Consider the following 19810-nt stretch of genomic DNA (forward strand, 5'->3'; position numbering starts at 1 on the left):
CATTTGTGCCTGGCAGAGTGACATTTAAAGTTGTGCTTACATTATACTCTTTTACTTTCACAGCATCCTGCTGGGCTTGATCCTCAAGTTTTCTCTTCTCCTCTTTTATTGTCTCAGATTCTGTTTTCCAAGTCTCCTTTTCACTATAACATCATGCAATAACCATTAAAAGGATAATAAAGTAAACAGAGTTTTTAACCACAAAAGGGATGGATTTTGATTATATAAGCTTTAAGTTTTCTCAGAAAAAAAGACACTGTACCTAACATGTACCGTGAAAGAGTTAAATTTTAACTCAATTTTTTTTTAATAAATTAAAGGTAGTATCACAATTATATCAGGTTATTTCCGTTTTTATTTGCCCTATTTCTCTAAAATATTTGCAACTTAATACCCCAATTATCATCTAGACATGAAACACATAAGTCAAGTCTGCAATATTTTGTGTCAGTAAAAAAAGAAAACTCCAAGCTTTAAATTTTCATTTGAGAAGGATTCTTTGAAACATCATTTTAGCACTAAAATAGCATAAAAGCTACCTTTACAGAGCACCCAATGGATTAAGTTTTGTTTAAAACATATATTTGTATTTTATTATATATGCATATATACATATGTATATATAACTTCAATTGAGTAACTACACAATTAGAATATAGAATTTATAAAAATATTGTAAAGAGAAAAGGATTAGGAATATAAATATAATTAATATACTAAACAAATTCTGAAAAAAATCAAATCTCAAAATTCTGGCCCAACTCTCAAATATGAGCAATGGATATGCTCAAATATTTAGAATGCAAATATTGGAAATCACCGGCTTTGGAAAAAATGGGTTTTCTCTTTACCACTGGGTGTCAAATTCAGGAACCCTGTGCCCACTTCATTTTTGGGGTTGTTTATAAAGAGAGAAAGAGAACAAACACAGACACAAACTTGGGTAGTTAAGAAAGAATGTGTCTTGGAGGAGTTGGAAGAGGGGAAACAAAGTCAAAATACATTTTATGAGAAGAATTTTTAAATAAAAAAAATCTTTTAGTTTTAAAAGAAGGTATGTAAAGGACTCAAGCAAAAGTAGGTTCAAGAGATCTACTGTACCTATTGGGATCCCAGGATATATATTATGCTTGAACATTTGTTGAATGGTAGATTATTATGTTCTCACCACAAGACAATGAGTGAGTAATGAGCCCATTACAACAGGTTGACTTACACAAATAAAAACATTTTATAGGCATAAACAAATAATAGATTTACTTATCGACTGAAAGAAATCCAATTAATAATTTTTACAGGTAGATAAGTCATTATTGCCAATTGGAAAGACATACAACTGTTAATTTATGCTTGGCATACACCAATTTTAGTGGCATCATTACTTTTTTTTGCCATTAAATGGTTTTGATTAACACGTGACAATTTTGTGATGTGTCAAAATATGAATATCATGTTATTCTTCTTCAATCTCTGATGTATGAACTTCTAGGATTATTTTATAACAATAGTAGGTAACAAAAAGCCATACAAATTGATTTATCCTCGAACTACCTATGGGTTTCCTGTCAATCAGCTGCTATCATAAATGTGTAAAATTACCTTTGATTATGAAGCATAGTTTCCATTAAGAAAATGATTGGATTGATGAGACGAGAGAGATAAGGGGAGGCATGTTAGTTCCATGTGAACATGTTTGTATAGTGATGACAATTATGAATACTGCTAACAACAGCAAATACCTATAGTGTACCAAACTGTTCTATGCACTAACTTGAACGTTTTCATGAAAAAATTCACTTAGATTGCATTACAACCCTACTGGGGTTTACAAAAAAAAAAAAAAAAAAAAAAAAAAAAAAAAAACTATCACAGAATTTCATTAACCCTATCAATCCCAGACATGATGAGGGCTGAGATCACTAAACTAGTTCAGAAACACATTTAAACATGGTTTTGACAGCAATTACGTGAAGGGGATCAATACTTCCCTTTGTGACAGTCAGAACAGCACTATATCCAACTACATTTATAAAGTTTTCAAAACATAAATACCTTAGATATTCCTTATATAATAAACTTTGTTGATGACGAATTACTGCAAACTTTCTGTTATAATCTTCAAGAGACTCTTCTACATGCTTTAACTTCTTTTCTTTATTGTCTAGTTCCTGAAATTTGGTTTATAAATTAGAATTTAAATAGCAGTAGACTGTATTTTGAATCCAACGGTACAGATTCACATTCCAAAAAGATTACTAAAACTTCATATTCTCAGCATTTTAATATGAAGTACAAAGAATGAGGGCAGTACCCATAAAAAGTCCTACATAGCAAGCACAATTACCCTTTTCAAATACGGTAGCTTCGGCAAGCACACGGACTATCAGATCGAGTAGTCACCTCAAGCGTAAATGTTCACCAATCAGAGCAGTTAAAAACTCCAATTACTTAGCCACATATTCTCTTGCCAGTATACAATTTTGTGCCTTGACTAAAATTAGCCTACTTCTTTTTAAATATGGGAAAACTGAGTTTTACACTAGTCAGTTAATTAACGAAAGCATTTATTTGCATGCATGCGAGTGCACGATGCATGTGTGGAGGCTGGAGGAAAACTTGGCGAGTCTGTTCTCTCCTTCCCCTGTGGGGTCCAGTGACTGAACACAAACACTGGTCATCAGGGCCAGCACCGAGTGCCTTTACCCACTGAGTCAGCTTGATGGGCCCCCATTAAAACAAAAAAGTCACAAATCTTAGATAAAGCAAATCATGTCGCCATTATTGATTGATGGGGTCCCTCTAATGCACAAAAATAAATCACTAATAATGCCACAATTTAAAAGTAGTGATATAGGATGAATTTTAAAGAAATGTTTTGATATGTTGTCAAGTTACCCTTACTTGACTTGGTTAGCATACAAATTCAAATAAAGAGTAATGTTTTATTTATTTATTTATTTATTTATTTATTTATTTATTGGTTTTTCAAGACAGGGTTTCTCTTGTATTGCTTTGGAGCCTGGAACTCGCTCTGTAGACAAGGCTGGCCTCAAACTCACAGAGATCCACTTGCCTCTGCCTCCTGAGTGCTGGGATTAAAGGCGTGCGCCACCAGCGCCCAGCAAGGCAAGAGTACAGTTATGTTCAAATACAAAACCAAGATTGGATGATTATAACTCAAATATCACACCAATGGGCAATCCAGCAGTGGGAAGCAATGGTGCCTACAATCCGAAATCCATTTTTTACTAGATTTTTTATATGTAAATTATAGCATATGTGAAGGTATAGATATTAAACTTCAAGTGAAATTTTGAAAAATTATTTTTAATCAGGCTATATTTAATCCTATTATGTAGACAGCAAACAGAAAGGAATTACGGGCAAATAATATAATAGAGTGCCCTTCCGAGTTTGCAGTAGATCAACCATTTGCATTGGAAAGAATAGGTGAGTCGGGTGTGTTTGCAAGCTTTCTGTGATTAGCATAAAAAGAGCTAATTCTAATAATGGCATTGAGAAGCTTTGGCATCCCATCCGCTTACTTTTATAACCAACAATAGACACAATACAATGCTACTTGATAGTATCTGCTTATAATTCTTAATGTCCTTATAAATTTCAAATGAGGAACACAGATGAACACGCTTGAACATGCTTTACATGTAGGTAAATGGAATAAATTTCCTGTAGTTATATTACCTCAGCTGACTCACAATCTACTAATAGCACACTTGTTTATTCTGAGAACTCAAAGGAATTCATAGACTAAATTAAGAAGCATACTATCAAAAATGTCTGTCATTAACATATAAATTACCGGTACCTGCAAAAGATGTATTAAATATTCATTCTGGGAATTGATGATGTGGGCACTAGATGGCGCTATTCCGTCAGGCAAGTCTACACCTTTGTAAACTACACTGGACCCTGCAGACTGACGTAGGAGATGAGTTTCTTTCTCAAGATGATCAATCTGGAAACAACCCAGGAAAGATATGCACATTTAGGAAAACCACAAAGCATCAAGTTATACTTCATGCTTTCTATCTTTTTAAATGGATGGAACAACTTGACAAGAATTAGTTAAACTGAACTTTACTTTTTACTTAGAAATGCCTTATACAAGATTTAGGGCTCTTCTCTTTTATAGGAACTTATTTTCTACATAACTTCGTAAAGAATCTATAAAACAACAATGTGCACAGGACTGGAGGCTTTGGATTGTTCAGCCTAAATCGGGTTCCAGGGTATTTGTGGAAGATGGGCAGATAGATGGTCAAGATCGGAGCTTGGGGATCACTCTGAGGAAATTTCATTCTTCAGCCCCAGCAGGGCAAATGCCCATAGGGAGACTGTTGGGAGAACACCCACTGTACCTGCACAAGATCGAGCCTGACAAAATCCCAGCACAGAGGAAAGGAAGTGCTCACAGAATCCTCCCCCTAGCCACGAAGCCATTTGTAATAACTGCCCAGGGAGGCAGAAATCCATTTCCTCATAGAGCTACAGTGTGTCAAGTGTACTTCAGCGGAATCTCCGTGCTCAGGAGTCGCTAGCTGACTATCACAGATCAGACTCCATGGTTTTGTTTCTTTTTTCGTTTAAGAGGGAGAAAGAAGACAAAGTATGGTTGCTAGGGAGGATCTAAACAGAGCGTGTGAGGGTAGGATATGATCAAAATGTAAGAAATTACGAAAGAATAAATGAAAGTGTTTTTCACGTCTCCAAACTGATTTTAGCATTGAAATAACTCAAAGGACATTTCCTTCTAATAAAGCAGTCTTTTAAAAAGTTTCCTAGCCAGGTGGTGATGGTGCATATCTCAGAAGCAGGCTTATCTCTGTGAGTTCAAGGCCAGCCTGGTCTACAGAGCGAGTTCCAGGACAGCCAGAGCCAGAGCTGTTATATAAAGAAACTGTCTCAGGCAAACAAAGAAAAACTAAAGTTTCCCAATGAACATACAGTCATAGGCTTAATATTTTCTTGTATTTAATAAAATTCTCACCTTTAAGTTTGCTTTTACCAACTGCTGTGAATAATTTATAGCCTCTTTCCGAGATTCCCTGAGTTCTTGCCTTAATTCTTCATTCCTTCCCGTAAGTTGGTCAACTTGGGCTTTCAAATGCAAACTGGCATCAAAGATTCCTTCTGCATTCTTCGATTCTATCGCCTAGTATATTTATATTAGATATTACAAATACAATGGAAAACAGTAAAATCATAGACAAGAAAAAAGTGCCTTTAAGTAATTTAATCATCTTTCTGTACTCACTGGCATGGCTAATAAAGATGCTATTTAAATTTTTTATTTATGAAACAATTTTTATAAATTTTTATAAATTTATAAATATTTATAAAATTTAAGGTTGGCTTACATTACTATACATGATGACTACTTCACTAAGATAAATAACATTGAGTAAATATTAAGAAATTAGTAAACTAGGAAACAGTAAAAAGATAATCAGCATTCATATATGAGCCAGTTTCTTGTTAGCTGGGCAAGTAACTTAGGTTCCTTACATCCTCGCTCACGTCAGCATCTACACAGGAGAAGTGTTACTTCTGCCAGGCTGTGGATGCAGTGTGATGAGCTGTTGCTGCTGCCTCATGCTTTACACCTTCCTGCCTGAGACGTGTAATTCATCCTATTTCTTAAGTTGTTTTTTTTTATCGGAACATTTTATCAAGCATCAAAAAAAGAAACCCTAAAGCAGGAAGGGCAGGCTGCAGGCAGACATTAACACACAAGCGTAACTTACGTTAACCAGTCTTTCAAGACTCGGGATAATGAGAGATGTTTCATTTCCTTTCACATCAGGATCTGTCTGCATGTCCTTAATAGCTTGCAAAATTTCCTTCATACCTTCTTCAAGTTGCTTATTTTCTTCAACTAATTCTTTTACTGTAATTATAGTTTGTTTCACAGTGAATAAACAGATCAACTTACATTTTCTATATACGTGACAGATATTTCACATAGAAAAAAATTGGAGAATAAAAATGTAAATAAAAAATTCAACTATAGATGAAACAAGAACAGCTGAATTAAACACACCTGTTTTAGTCATGCGCGCGCGCGCACACACACACACACACACACACACACACACACACACACACACGGCATAGCTCTGTCATACTAAAATCTTTAAATTTTTATAACTTTATTTTCACTTAAGCATATGAAATATGTGATGAATTTTCATGAAAAACTGGACTTAATGTTCTGTAACAATAAAAATAGCAATGTAAACCACAAATATATATCGGGGACTGAGCTACTGACTATAAAGATGAAAAATAACTAATGTACTATAATCCTATAGGTTTAAATTTTAGTTAGGGAAAATGGGTATATAAAAAAGGAAGAGATGATGGTGACTTACATTTACTCTGAAATTTAGCAATCACTGCCCTGCTTCTTTCTAAATCTCTTTCCTTTTCAATTAGTTCTCTTGAAAGAAATTCATTCTGAGTAAAGAGAATAAAAATGTTTCGTAAAATATCACCGTAAAAAAAATAGGTTTCAAGTTAAAACAATGCTTTATACATTCAAGCTTGGCACAACAGAAAAGAGGTTATAGAGACAGAGACGTTATACAACAACGTCCCGAGAACAAAACCCAGCTGAGCATCTGCCTACTACTCCCTACGGCAGGCAGGAGGCAGAGACGCTCAGCAGACTCGGTGGTCTGTCTTTACACTACCTGTTCTGCCTGGCTTCTCTGACGGTCAAGCTTTATTTCTGCATGTCTACTCTGCTCTTCTTGGATCGATAAATCCTGTGCTATGTTTTCGTGCTAAAGAAACATTTAATATATTAGGCAAGTAAACACGTTTTTGAAATATATTGCAATTTTAGATTTTTTTTTAAGTACAGATTTGTTATAAGTTTTAATGAGTACATAAAAATAAGACAGATTGCACGAGTATGTTTGAAGAAAGCTCACCTGCGATCTAAGGAATACTATCTCTCTCTGTAGCTGTTCTGTAAGATTTTCAAGGGGATCTATCTGAGATAATTTGGACTGTGCAGTTACAGGCACAGGATCTGGAAGATTGGCTTCGATCACACTTCTCAACATCTCAGTTTGTGAGGGTGACTCACTCTGTCTTTTATCAGCACACTTTATTTGAGAATGGACCTGTTCATCTGCTGATGTTACTTTATCAATATCGTGGTCATACGGTTGTTGACAAAATACTGCAGACTTTTGCCTACGTGATAAGATCTGCATTAGTTCTGAAGCTGTTGGTGATGCTTGAACTGATGAACTGCTTTTCTGTAAGAATCTGGTTTTCTCTAGAGCTTGATGGCTCCCTGACACTTTCTTCACACACTCATCAGAAAGAGAGCATAGCATATCACTCATTTCTTCATTGCTCCCCTTACGGAAGGTACTGACTAACGATTCTTGATCTTTCAAAGATTGTAGACATGGTGCTTTAAAAATCTCCCCTTATTGTAATGGTTCCTGGAGTTGTTTCATCATCTTTTACTTGCATAAATGAGGACCATCTAGTTAGAGAGAAAACAGGATCCACTGCAGTTTCTACACTATGATGAATTCCAGACAGCGTTCTTGATAATGATCGTACACTCATATTTTCCTCTGTCTCATTCTGATCTGATTGCAGAATACTGAATGATGGTTTCCTATGAAGCAGCTCTATTTTAGCTGGACTCTTAATCTGTATTCAAAGTACATAATATCTCATTAATCCACCTTGAGATCACCAAGTTATTTAAGCAAGCAAGAATTAGTATTTATTTAATAACCTAAAAGAGCAGAGATGCTAAATGAGATTAAGTGAGGAAAAAAATGTACTGCTAGCATTTTCCTTTATTCTTTTTGTCAAAGCGTTACTGTTTACCTTTGATTGTGTTTCATTCATACTTTTGAGGCTCATAAAATTTAGGTATCTTTCTCCCATTTTATTTTCCTGAGAAAAGTTTTCAGTTAGGTTCAAGTCCTCAACCGTTAATCCTACAATGTGAAGGAATTAACAAGTAAGAAACAAATGAACAAAAAATAACTCTCCTTTAACCCAAGGCACCAAAGAAACACTGTTTATATGGTCTTAAAAAAAAATGAAATGCAATGGCTGTTACAAAGTAAGGTTTCTAAAAGTAAGGTAAACAAGCAAATACATGTTAAATTAAGTTTAATGAAAACATTAAGTAAATAATAATAATAAACCCTTCCAATGTACAGCTTTTAAGACAAAGTACCATTCTAAGAGTGACATGCAGTAGTATAAAAATTAGTTTTAAGCTTAACACAACAAAGTGGAGCTGTCTAAAAGCCAACAGACTGTACCCTGACCTGAAGTTTTCAAAAGTGTGCGGTGTACCATTCCCAAACTTGGTTGTTTCTTCATTTAACTATTTCAGGGTAGATCACACCAATTACACCTAGTAATTTTATCCTATTACTTGGACCAGATGCAGGGCAACAGAGCGCAATAGAGTAAAATCATCTGTTTAACAAAGAACACCCCAGATGCAAGTAAGTCCGTCCTGAATGGTGCTGCTTTTACAGGTACACGATGACGATGGGGAATACCTGAAGCCGCATTTCTTTTCCTCTTTCTTGAGCCATTTGACGAATTTTTCTTTTCAAATCAAGTCGTTCTTCCTCCAGGGGTTTCGATCTGCAAAGTATGAATTATTAGTGGTTGTCCTTGGTTCAGACATGAAAACCATCAATTGAGCTTCACTTGCCTCTTTCAGAAGAATCTGGTTTTCAGCTCTGTACTGCTGCTGTTTTAAGCGTTTACTGCTTCTAAATTCACTTAAATCAATCATTGTCTTTGGTTCAAGGCCTGAAACAGACAGCAATATAATTACAACTTAAAACCCTGCAAATGAATGACAAATTCTTCATAGAACATCAAGTAGCTAGGATTATTCGCCAGCCAGCATCATCTGAAACAGGGAAATTTCTTGCACAAAGAATGTTAAATATTAACTCGTTGTGCAAATGCTGACAAACACATATGGGGGTGGTTGCAAAGGTGCTACAATTCATTAATGAAGGGACCCGTCCACAGGTAAATTTGGTTCAATTCCCACTTTAAATTCATAGCTTAGATACAGAGATGACATTACTTATTATTTTAATCTGCCCAGAGTATAATATGATTAGGCTAAACATAATGCTTAGAGCAGTGCTTGGAAGGTAGCAGTCATTATTAATATTTATGATGTCATTATTGGTTTATTCTTTTCTGCTAACCTCTCTTAATTTGCCTCCATTACTAACGTGAAAATCAGGTATCAAGACAGTGTAAAATAATTCCCCCCGCCCATTTTTTAAAAAAATTTTTGCAAGGCAGGGTTTTTCTGTGTAACTGCCATGGCTATCCTGGAACTCATCCTGTAGACGAGCCTGACCTCAAACTCACGGAGATCCTCCTGCCTCTGCCTCCCAAGAACTGGGATTAAAGACATGTGCCCCTAACATCCAGTGACAGTATGAAATAACTGTAAACCAGACTTGCTAAACCCCTGGCTGGGCAATGCGGGCACACACCTTTAAATCCAGTACTAAGATGGCAGAAGCAGGTAGATCTGTGAGTTCAAGGCTAGCCTGGTCTGCAGCACAAGTTCCAGGACAGCCAGGGTTACACAGAGAAACCCTGTCTTTGGGAGAAAAGAAAAAGCTAAAGTCCTAAAGACAGACAACATGGCTTCTGTGACAGTGCTCTAGATAGGCCACAAGTTAGTCACACATCCTTCTAGATTCCTAGCTATGACCTGACTGGTCAAGTTAGTTGGAAATCTAACTTGCATATCTAATACAGTCCTAAATTCTAGTTAGATATGCACGACAAATAAGTAATCCATATAAAGTATTAATTTTTCTTCTATACAAATGTTTTGTAGAATGTCAGTTTAACACTAAGAAAGCACCAATTGATGTTCAGCAAGTATAATGAAATCATACTTAAATCATATTTATTAATTTTAAAAAAGCAACTTAGATTGTGCACTTTATTTATAACTTACAATATAAATCAGCAATACTAACTAATTCACCACTTATTTTAAAAAGTATATAAATTCCCAAGTTCTACTTGAAAATTACATCACAGACTAAATGGGACTTTTAAAATACTCAAGTAAAATATAAGCAATTTAAATTCTATTTCTGCATCCTTAAAAGATTTACAAAGTACTTTTAAATGGCCTCATCTGAAATAAAATCAGTTCGTAAGCTAACATTTCACACAGATGTTTCTTATTTGCAAAGCCACAGTTGACTTCTTGTATGCAGTGTAATATATGCGCTAACCCTTTCCATAAGCAGTTATTACTGAAGACATACCAGACCAACGAAAGCCTTGTCCCTTGTCAACCATCCCAACACAGTGAGGCTACCTCCAAATCCACTTTTGTTTAAGTGTTTCTACAGAAATATTTATTTGGGTAAATATCCCTTCAACTACTGAGAAATAAGCAAACAAACCTAAAGTAAAGGCTAGAGGCAAAGCACAGGGGCGGGGGGGAGGGGGGGAACATGTGTGGAATGTGAGGGCTTTGGTTTGGTGAACAGGGCCATTTCTCCTACAAAAATGTCAAGAAGGCAAAGATAAACAAGGAATAGGTGAAAAGTAGGGTATAGGAGAAAGGAATGTCTTACAAATTAGCTTACCAGCACGCTCTCTAAGGGCTTCATTTTCATCAAGAACATCATTGATCTTCATCTCAAGTTTATTGATTTCTTTGGTCAATACTTCAATCTCTCCGTCTCTTATTTTAATTTGGGCTTTACAATTCTTTATTTCAATAACGGCATCTTCTAAGCCATACACACCCTGAAAAATACCCCATCTAACTTAAAAATAGCATTAATTTATTTGAGCAAATAAATCAAATGTATGAATTTACTTTTTCTATTAAGTGGATAGGTAAACTTACCTATACCTGTATTTTATATAGCAGATATTTTATAATTGATACATGAAAGTAAAAATAGTACACATTAATGAGGTCTTTTACCATGCTTCTATAAACCAAATCTGGTAGTGAGGGCAGAATATGAACATCTCACACTTAGGCAATTTGCCTCAGAATATTACATATGAAACCCTGAGTAATAGAAATACATATAAAGGTACAGATAATAACATAAAGATAAAATTAGGCATGCCAATCAGAGTATATAATTAATTATATAACAAATCAAGTTTAAAAACATGAACAGTGCAAGTATTCAGTTGATACAGAAGCCACCAAAGCCATCCCATTCCAAGTTCATCAAGCTAGTCAGTGCCATGCCTCCAAGATGGACAAGGGACACAGGTAACAAGGGATCTAATCCTGCTACCTCACCAGAGCTGCTTATCTAAACACAGCACTTCATCAAAAAATCTGGAAGGAAGGTAAATACAGGAGGATGAGGGAGGGCAAAATACCAATAAGGATGTCTGGAAACACACACACACACACACACACACACACACACACACACACACACACACACACACGGAATCATACTATCAACTGTTTATCTAAAAACAAAAACAGACAACTCTACAACAAATGTAATTCTGTATATAAATATACATATATGTTTAAATGAGTTTTTCTCATCAGTGCTGATAGCACTCTCTCGAAGAGCCAAAGATGACCTAACAAAAACCCTGACAACAGACAGGAGATAGATACCTTCTTTTGAGTTGTTGGTCAAGGTTGTCTAAGAGACTCTCAAAATGTACAGCCTGTTGCTATTGCCCTTGGTTGTCCCCCAGAGGTAGAAGTTATGTCCCAATTACTGAAGACACCATGCATTTCAGGAACAGGCTAGAGACCCCTACCTGGAACTCATTTTTTTAGCCTCTTCCCTAAGGACTAGCTTTCACGATACCAAAGGGCACCATGCGAGCTTGAAAAGTGGGAAGCAACTAACAGACCTACCCAGCTCTGCTGCTTATGAGCCACAACGACCAGCAAGGCACAGTAACCCTAACGGGAACTACTCAGTGCTAATAACATCATGTGTTCTGTGGAGAACCCAGAACCACCACTTTACAAAACAACAATCTCTTTGCAGAAGGAGACCATTACCGAAAACCACAGCCAATCAAAATGCAGAGGAGGGAAGGCCAGTCAGGCTCAGGGCTCATTGCAGAAAAGAGGGCATAATATTAAGAGTGACATAATCATGATTTTAAGGATTGCTATGAGATAGTATACCCTAATAAATGTTAGAAGCTGAGCCATGAAGTCTCATCAACATACCTGCCCAAACAGACAAGAGATATGCCAGAGTAGATGAGGGAGGTCCACCAGGCCTCAACCCTACACAAAGAACTACCAGCAATTAAACAAGTGCTGAGCAGGAAAAATAGTCTTCTCCAGCGAAAAGCACAACACTTGGTTATCTAATACCAAATACACACATACCATTAATTATACAGGCTGATCAAGTTATATTTAGGAATTTATACATTCATATATATTTATGTATATGTACACAGGTGTGTGTGCATGTGCATGTGTGTGTGTGTGTGTGTGTGTGTGTGCATGTGTAACAACAATTAATGAAAGAAGAAGCAGTGAGAATAAGGAGGGATATGTGGAGGGGTTTTGGAGGGGAGGAATGAGGAGAAATGATCTAACTATAATCTCAAACATAAAAGAAAAGAATAATAAAAATACACTTTAAAAAAGAAAATGTTTGGAAACAATTCTCTCGACATAAAGCAAATGTCCTAAAGTTTGAAGTTTAAAACCAATGGAGATGTAGCATGCTTTCCATTTGGAACACAATACAAGCCACAGAGCAGCCTTGGTGTGGAGAGCAATCTCAAGCTCTTGGGCTGACAAGATAAAAGTACTTACAGACTCATAATCTTTTAATCTCTTCAGGGCCTCTACCAGCTCTTTATCCTTCTCCCTGGCATCGGCCTCGGCCAGTTCAGCTGTCCTCTCGGCCTCTTTTGTTTTCTCTTCTAAAAGTTGTACTTTGGAGTGAATTTTCATATAATGAGTCTGGTGATGAAAGTCTGTAGAACCTACCATGCGAAAACAGAAATCATGAAATGAACTCAGCTGAGGATTCCTTCCTACGAATCAGGTGTTCCCAAACAGGGGCAGAAGCTGTACAGCACAAAAGCTTCTTACATGTTCCAATTTATATTTGTATAACCAAGGACCCAGGTACTGTTTGGATTTTATTAATGAGACCAAGTAAAAAGTAGAATTGAGCACAATTGCTCGAAGTAGAACGATGTGGATTATAAGAACGGTTGTAAAAATTGTATTACTATGACAAAAGATGTTAAATGGTAATCAAGATTCTTTTGACCACCGTTAACAGCAGAATAGGTTTGTGAGCTGGACAAATGGCCAACCTCAAGCTCTAGAATTCCTCTTTCTCTTCCTCTTCATCAATAAAGTCTTTCCATTAATCTACAAAATTAGTTATTTCTTCTAAACTTAAAAACTTTTTCAATGTTCCTTTCTCCTCAGGCTATACCTTCTTTCTTATCCTTTTACCAAATAAATAAATACATAGCCTGAAAAGATTTCCTACATTTTTTTCTCTTCTTTTCTGTTTTTCTTGTATTCAAGCATGATCCTTTTCAGTGCTTATCTTGAAGGGATCTTATGGTGTTCCATCTCTCTACACACTGCTTTTTTAGTCTTTGTTGGTTATTTCATTTCATCTCATTAGCCTCCAAATTAGAAGTGTTCCCAGAGATTCATTTTGAGATTTTTTTTTTTTCCATAACCTATACTTCTTGCCCTAATGACCTACTCTCTTAACTTCAAACTGAGTCTTTATGGAGATGGATGCCAAACTTTTATCTTCAGCCTAAACTGTGCTTAAGAACTTTAGAAGCCATATACAAATATCTACTTAACACCTTCAGCTGGATGCCTAATAAACACCTCAAATTTAACATGCTCAAATCAGTACCTCATCATCTCTAAACCTGCCCCTCTCAGTCTATGATGTTATCCCCTGGTCACACCTTTCCCTCTCCCTGTGCCCTGCCTTACAATAGCTACAGTCTACTGCAGACACAGTCTAGGTGAGGTTAAATCATTCCCATCACTTTTACCAAAAATAAAAATCAAAGCCTTTACAATAAACTAAAGATTTAATAACAGGGCCTTTAGGATCATCTTTGACTTTTTATTTTTCTGCTATTTTTCATTGTTCACTCTCAACTACCAACATTTACAAACCATTGACTCGTTGTTTCTTAGTGTTTCAGTCACACAGTCTGCTTACTCCTTCACCGCCTTTAAGACTTTTTTCTATCATGTCCAGAGAGACTTTTGCTTCACTGCCTTAATTACAATGTATACATCATCCCTGTTTTTACCTTCAGCAATTATAAGTATGCCTGTGAATGAACTGTGAATCCATTGGAAGTACCATACTTCAGTATATTTACAAGATGTAGTTTTATAGAAATACTGCTATTTCAAGGGTTTAAATTCATATAATTTGATGTGATAGGCAAAACAGTATAACAGTCAAAGAATGAGATGAGAGATTTTCTGTAGAATTATTTCAACTGTCAACATACAAAATTACTTCTGAAAATAACTGACTACAGGTAACACATCCACCAAAGCATCTTCATTAATTATAAAAGATATAAAATAAAGACAATTTACATTACCATTTTAACTTCTTATGCAATCTAATTTTAATGGCTAAATAATTTTCCTCACGAGAAAGATGGGAGAAAAGCATGAATTTTGAGTTTAAACACTAGGAATATGTGCTATAATTAATATTTTTCATAATATTCATAATTTTATTTTTAAAATCCTTTAGTGGAATAACACAATTCTATTTTGATAAAAGCAGACTTTTGAGATACAATGACATATGAAAGTCATATACGTATAAAATATTAAATTACCTTTGTCTTTCTTGAGCTCATTTTTCAAATCTTCAATAATAAAAGTGTTTTTTTCCATTTCTTTCGTGTACTGTTCTACTTGTTCAGTAAGCATCTTAATTTGACTATCTCGTTCCTGGATGCCCTAGGAAATATTTTGAAGTATCAAATAAACCTTCATTGTTATGAACACACATTTTTTTTCAAGAAATGAGAAAATATATTTGCTTGTGGCCAAACTATGTTTCATTTAAACAATTATTTTTTTTAATTACATTTATTTATTTTGCGTGTGTAAGGACGTAGGCAGGAGTGTGGAGGTCAGGTGACAACTTTTAAGAGTCATTTCTCTTTTTTCTCTTGACATCCATGCCAGGAACTAAACTGAGGTTGTCAGGCAATACACCAACTGTCTTTACCCTCTGTGCCACCTTGGTAAGTAGCACCAGGCCCAGAAAAGTATGTTTCTTATCTATTCCACCCAACGTATAATTCTACCCAACTGTTGTCATGCTATAAGGAAGGAAAAATGTATTTCAGAACTCCCTAATATTTGTGACTTTTATAACTTCTTACATATTTTCCTCATCATCCATTGACTCTTACTTATCTTTACCACTTCATATGTTTGTGTACTCTGTGATTTTCATCCAATTTAGCTTTCATGCCTTTTGCACTCCATTTAGAAACAACTTCCTCATCATTATCCTCAGTCATCAAATACATCTTAAATTCTAGTCTGCCTTTAGACTTTAACTGGAAAGAACATGCATAAGAGGAGGGAAAGGATATATTTTGTTTGTTTGTTTTTGTTGTTTCTTGTTTTGGTTGTTTTTCTGAATGAGTTTGTTTTGCTAAAAACAAAACCTTTGGGTAGCACACTAACAATATAACCACACTTACTTTACTCGGTACAGACATGAAATATATGATAATAAATGCTAGTAAGAACATGGTAAGGTATTTTAAAATCTGTAGGTTTTTAGTAGATTCTTAGTAAGTAATTCCTGACTGATAATATACAGTAATATAAGAAAGCAAAATAATTCTATTCTGAAGTATAGCTCTCACTCTAAACTTAATTCTAGCTTCACCACCCCCTATTCAGGATTGTACGAGAAATTTCAGTTTGTTCACACACACAGTAATGGAAGCCACCAATTAGGCACAGTGATCAACAGACAGGATAGGTTCGACATTAACATAACTTGCTGATACTGAGAATCTGAGATGGTTTTACCTGTTTCAGAGCCATAATGTTACTTTTATCAGCATCAAGTTGCACATTTTTAAGTTTCTCTCTCAGATCATGTAACATTTGCTGATATTCAATGATTTCATCATCTTTAGAAGACAAAATTAACTATAAACAAAACAAGAAAACTTAAGTACATTTAGTACATTTAAAACAATACAAAAAATGAAATTCTTTTTAAAATTTTTTCAGGTGTGGCGTATAATGTGTCTGTCTGTCTGATCAGGGGTTGACATGGGGTACCACTCTCTTGAAAAGGAGTCTTCCACTAAGCTCAGACCTTGCAGGTTAACGAAACTCACTGGCAGATGAATCTGCCTGTCTCTGCCTCCCCAGCGTGTTCCCACAAGGGACCAGGGATCCAAACTTCTGTTCTGAGACCACCACAGCAGAAACTGTATTAATTTTGTCATCTCCCCAACCCAGGGTAAAATTCATTTAATAAGAACAATGTCAGTAACTACAACTACTATACATACAGTTTGAAACTTGCAATTCAACCCTTAAAGAAAACTCTCTGGGTCTCAGACCTCACTTCTAAAAGAAAAGTTATATAACCGCAAAATGTTTTGTACATTAAGTAAACATTAAAATGTCACAGAAAAGAAAGGACAAAATACCTTGAATGGATAGAAGAGTATTTTGTGTTCTTAGTTACAGGGAACAAAATCATCATAAAGATGTTCATGAAAATCAAAAAATTATTCATAAGAGTCTAAAAATCAAAACCAAAATAAGAACAAGTTTTCAGACATGCAACAATTAAAAGTGTATGTAGAAGAAAAGTGTATGGGGCTAGAAAATGGCTCAAATGAGTAAAAGGGGGTACAAAATACTCAAATTCAACACAACTTTTTATGTAATAAACAGAGGATGATATTTCAGTATGTGATTTATGAACTATTCAAGAAATATTACTTCAATAGAAGTCATTCAGGGGCACCATTACACTTTAAAAAAATAAATATACATGCTTTATAAAGTATAAGACCAGAAGATACTAGGAATAAGAGGAGAATTTTTTTTCCTTTTGTAAAGCATATTAGCCAATATAAACATTCATTCATTTATCTATTTATATGGTGGTAAAGTCTCATTATTCAGGAGTCCAGGCCAGTCTTCAATCCAGAACCCTCAACCTTCTGAGTTAGACATATACCCTCTGGCCCAGCAATATTAAGAGTATTTAATTATAATGAGTGGTCAAAAAGCATTAACATATGCTAAATTTAATTATATAATATTAAAAAACAAGTACTTCACATCAAAAATCATGAGAGCCAGAGATAAGTAGACATGGTTGCAATTTAAGTAACAATCACATTTACAGCAACTGCTTTTATCTATCTATCTATCTATCTATCTATCTATCTATCTATCTATCTACCTACCTACCTACCTACCTACCTCTCATTAAAACAATACTTTCAAAAGAAGAACTGGAAGCCTCCTAGATGTCATACTAGGGGACTAATTCATTACATACACAAAAATTAAATGACTAAATGTGATTCAAACAACTGTTTCTTTCCAAAGGTTGGAAAATTAGATTCAACAGTTGAAAAACTCTGGAAAACAGCCATGCTTATTCACTTAAGGATCATCGGGCCGTTGCTGTGTTCGTGTTCAAAGGGCAGCTGAGGGGTTACAACAGAACTGAATAGCTAAGACATTTACTTTCTAGTGCTTCCCAAATTAACTGAGCGCTCTGCAATTCATTCAACTTCACCCCCACTGCAACTGCATTTGTTTATTAGACTATAGATTATCTCAGCTACCCAGATAACCAACAATTCCTAATTGCCAATACTGTTTATGTAAGCATGGCTGGAAACAGAGGCAATGGAAGTGTGGCAGCTTTTACAATAAGAGTTACAAATTCAGTCATCTCAGATTGCTCACAAATAGCAAGCATCATAGTCCTAGCTTCTTGATAGGGGTAGAGCTCTGGGATTAGGTGTGACTGGAAAGTAGAAATCAGGCACACAAGGGGGTACTCTGAAAAGGCTTCCTGAATGATTCTGATAAATCCTTTCCCTATTCCCCTTCCTGATTAATCTTGCCCTTAAAGCACTTATCTGATACATAAATGAGTCCAAGCACTTCATATAGAAGCTTTTCTAGCCAGAACACAGAATAAGCTTTTTAAAAAGCAACATAAATGCCATTCTCTGGTCTGAGTCCTTAAAAATCAGATTTCAAGTAAAACGAGGAAAAGTTGTTATCGATCGAGAAGCACCTTCCATTCTTCCACTTTTGCACTGACAGCCATCATGACTGGGTCATCCTCTTCATCTTTTGCTTTCAGAAGATCTGTGAGCTCTCGTACCTAAGAGTAGTGGTCAGGTCAAGAAATGTGCAAATCAGTGCAATTCAATGTTATCATACTTGCATACTTATAATGCGCAAGCATGTGCGTGCAGATGCCTTATATTTCACATGCTGTTTATTAGTGGCATAGTCCTATAGTTAAAGGTGACATTTAATGGCTGTAGAATACTGGAAAAAACTCACATCTGAAATGCCCCCCAAATTGGATACTCTTTATGGTACAACTGGAAAATACATATCACATTTCATGTGCTCCGTTTTAGTCAGAAGAAAAGTATATGAACGCTGTATTCATGGTATACATATGAAGCACACATGAATTTAGTGTTTAAACCTTAAGATAGCTCATGTACATAAATTCACAATCAGGAAAATTTCTGATCCCAGCATTTCGGATAAATTATACTCAGCATACTGTTGAGTACTTATTTCAATACTAGAGAATCATATTTTTTAAACATTCTTTAACTTTTTAAATAAGTTTATCCCATATAAATAATAAACAATGTATTGATCTTTAATGTATTTTCACTGGTTTTAAGACATAAAATTAAATGTTACAGCTACTGGATTTTTAAGTCTTTAGCAGCTAGTCTTCATTCCCCACAATTATTTCTAGCTCATGCAGGCATCGTCTACATTCCTTAAATGTCAAGAATTACAGGGCATAAGAGGACTATAGAACCCTTTGGGACAAAATTATCAGGATGACAACATGTTACTATATTTAAAACAAAACAAAACAAAACAAAACCCACGTTAGAAAATTAAAGTATTTCTAGTTTCAAATAATCAGCAATGACTCCATATGACGCATATGCGAATAAGCCTGGGTTCAAACAGGAACTCTTACTTGAAGTCGATAATGCTCATTCTCTTTTTTATCTGGTCCATAACAGTATCTGTCTGATGCACAACAGCCTTCATCCTGTTATATTCATCAGTCATCTTCTCCATTTCCTGTACAGACTCTTCTAGATTTTTTCTCATTTCTTGGTTCTGAACTTCAATTTTCTCATTAGCTTCTGTTAAGGTCTAAAAATGTTAAATATACTATTACTTTAAAAGAGTTTTTACAAGAAACTGAAAGTCTAAAAATGTTAACTATACTATTACTTTAAAACAGTTTTATAAGAAACTGAAATTGATTGTAAGATAAATTAAATAGAGCCATAGGGCCCTCTAGAGAAAAAAAAAAAAAAAAAAAAAATGTTTCTTCATAGACTATTGGGATTACTGTGGCACCAGCCAATTAAGTCAGATTAAATGTCTAGAGGATTGTTCTTGGTGTCTAATACAGACTAATGTAAGGAGTAAATAAGTAACTGCAAATTCAGAGACACAATT

The 19810-nt window shown here is 35.2% G+C and overlaps 1 protein-coding gene across 1 annotated transcript in view; it reads right to left on the reverse strand.

The window, feature by feature from the left end:
• The window catches only part of LOC127215314 (centrosomal protein of 290 kDa-like), a 73627-nt gene that overhangs the window by 45524 nt on the left and 8293 nt on the right, over nt 1-19810 (reverse strand). Inside the window, 20 exon segments of the mRNA XM_051175685.1 lie at nt 41-143; nt 2053-2168; nt 3827-3976; nt 5009-5173; nt 5766-5908; nt 6393-6477; nt 6714-6806; nt 6957-7463; nt 7465-7698; nt 7882-7994; nt 8574-8591; nt 8594-8653; nt 8725-8832; nt 10665-10827; nt 12857-13029; nt 14899-15022; nt 16118-16240; nt 18372-18461; nt 19317-19348; nt 19351-19498. Of these exon segments, the coding sequence (XP_051031642.1) occupies nt 41-143; nt 2053-2168; nt 3827-3976; nt 5009-5173; nt 5766-5908; nt 6393-6477; nt 6714-6806; nt 6957-7463; nt 7465-7698; nt 7882-7994; nt 8574-8591; nt 8594-8653; nt 8725-8832; nt 10665-10827; nt 12857-13029; nt 14899-15022; nt 16118-16240; nt 18372-18461; nt 19317-19348; nt 19351-19498 (2748 nt within the window).

Source organism: Phodopus roborovskii, unplaced genomic scaffold (assembly GCF_943737965.1).
Source record: "Phodopus roborovskii unplaced genomic scaffold, PHOROB, whole genome shotgun sequence".
In the NCBI taxonomy this organism is placed as follows: Eukaryota; Metazoa; Chordata; class Mammalia; order Rodentia; family Cricetidae; genus Phodopus; species Phodopus roborovskii.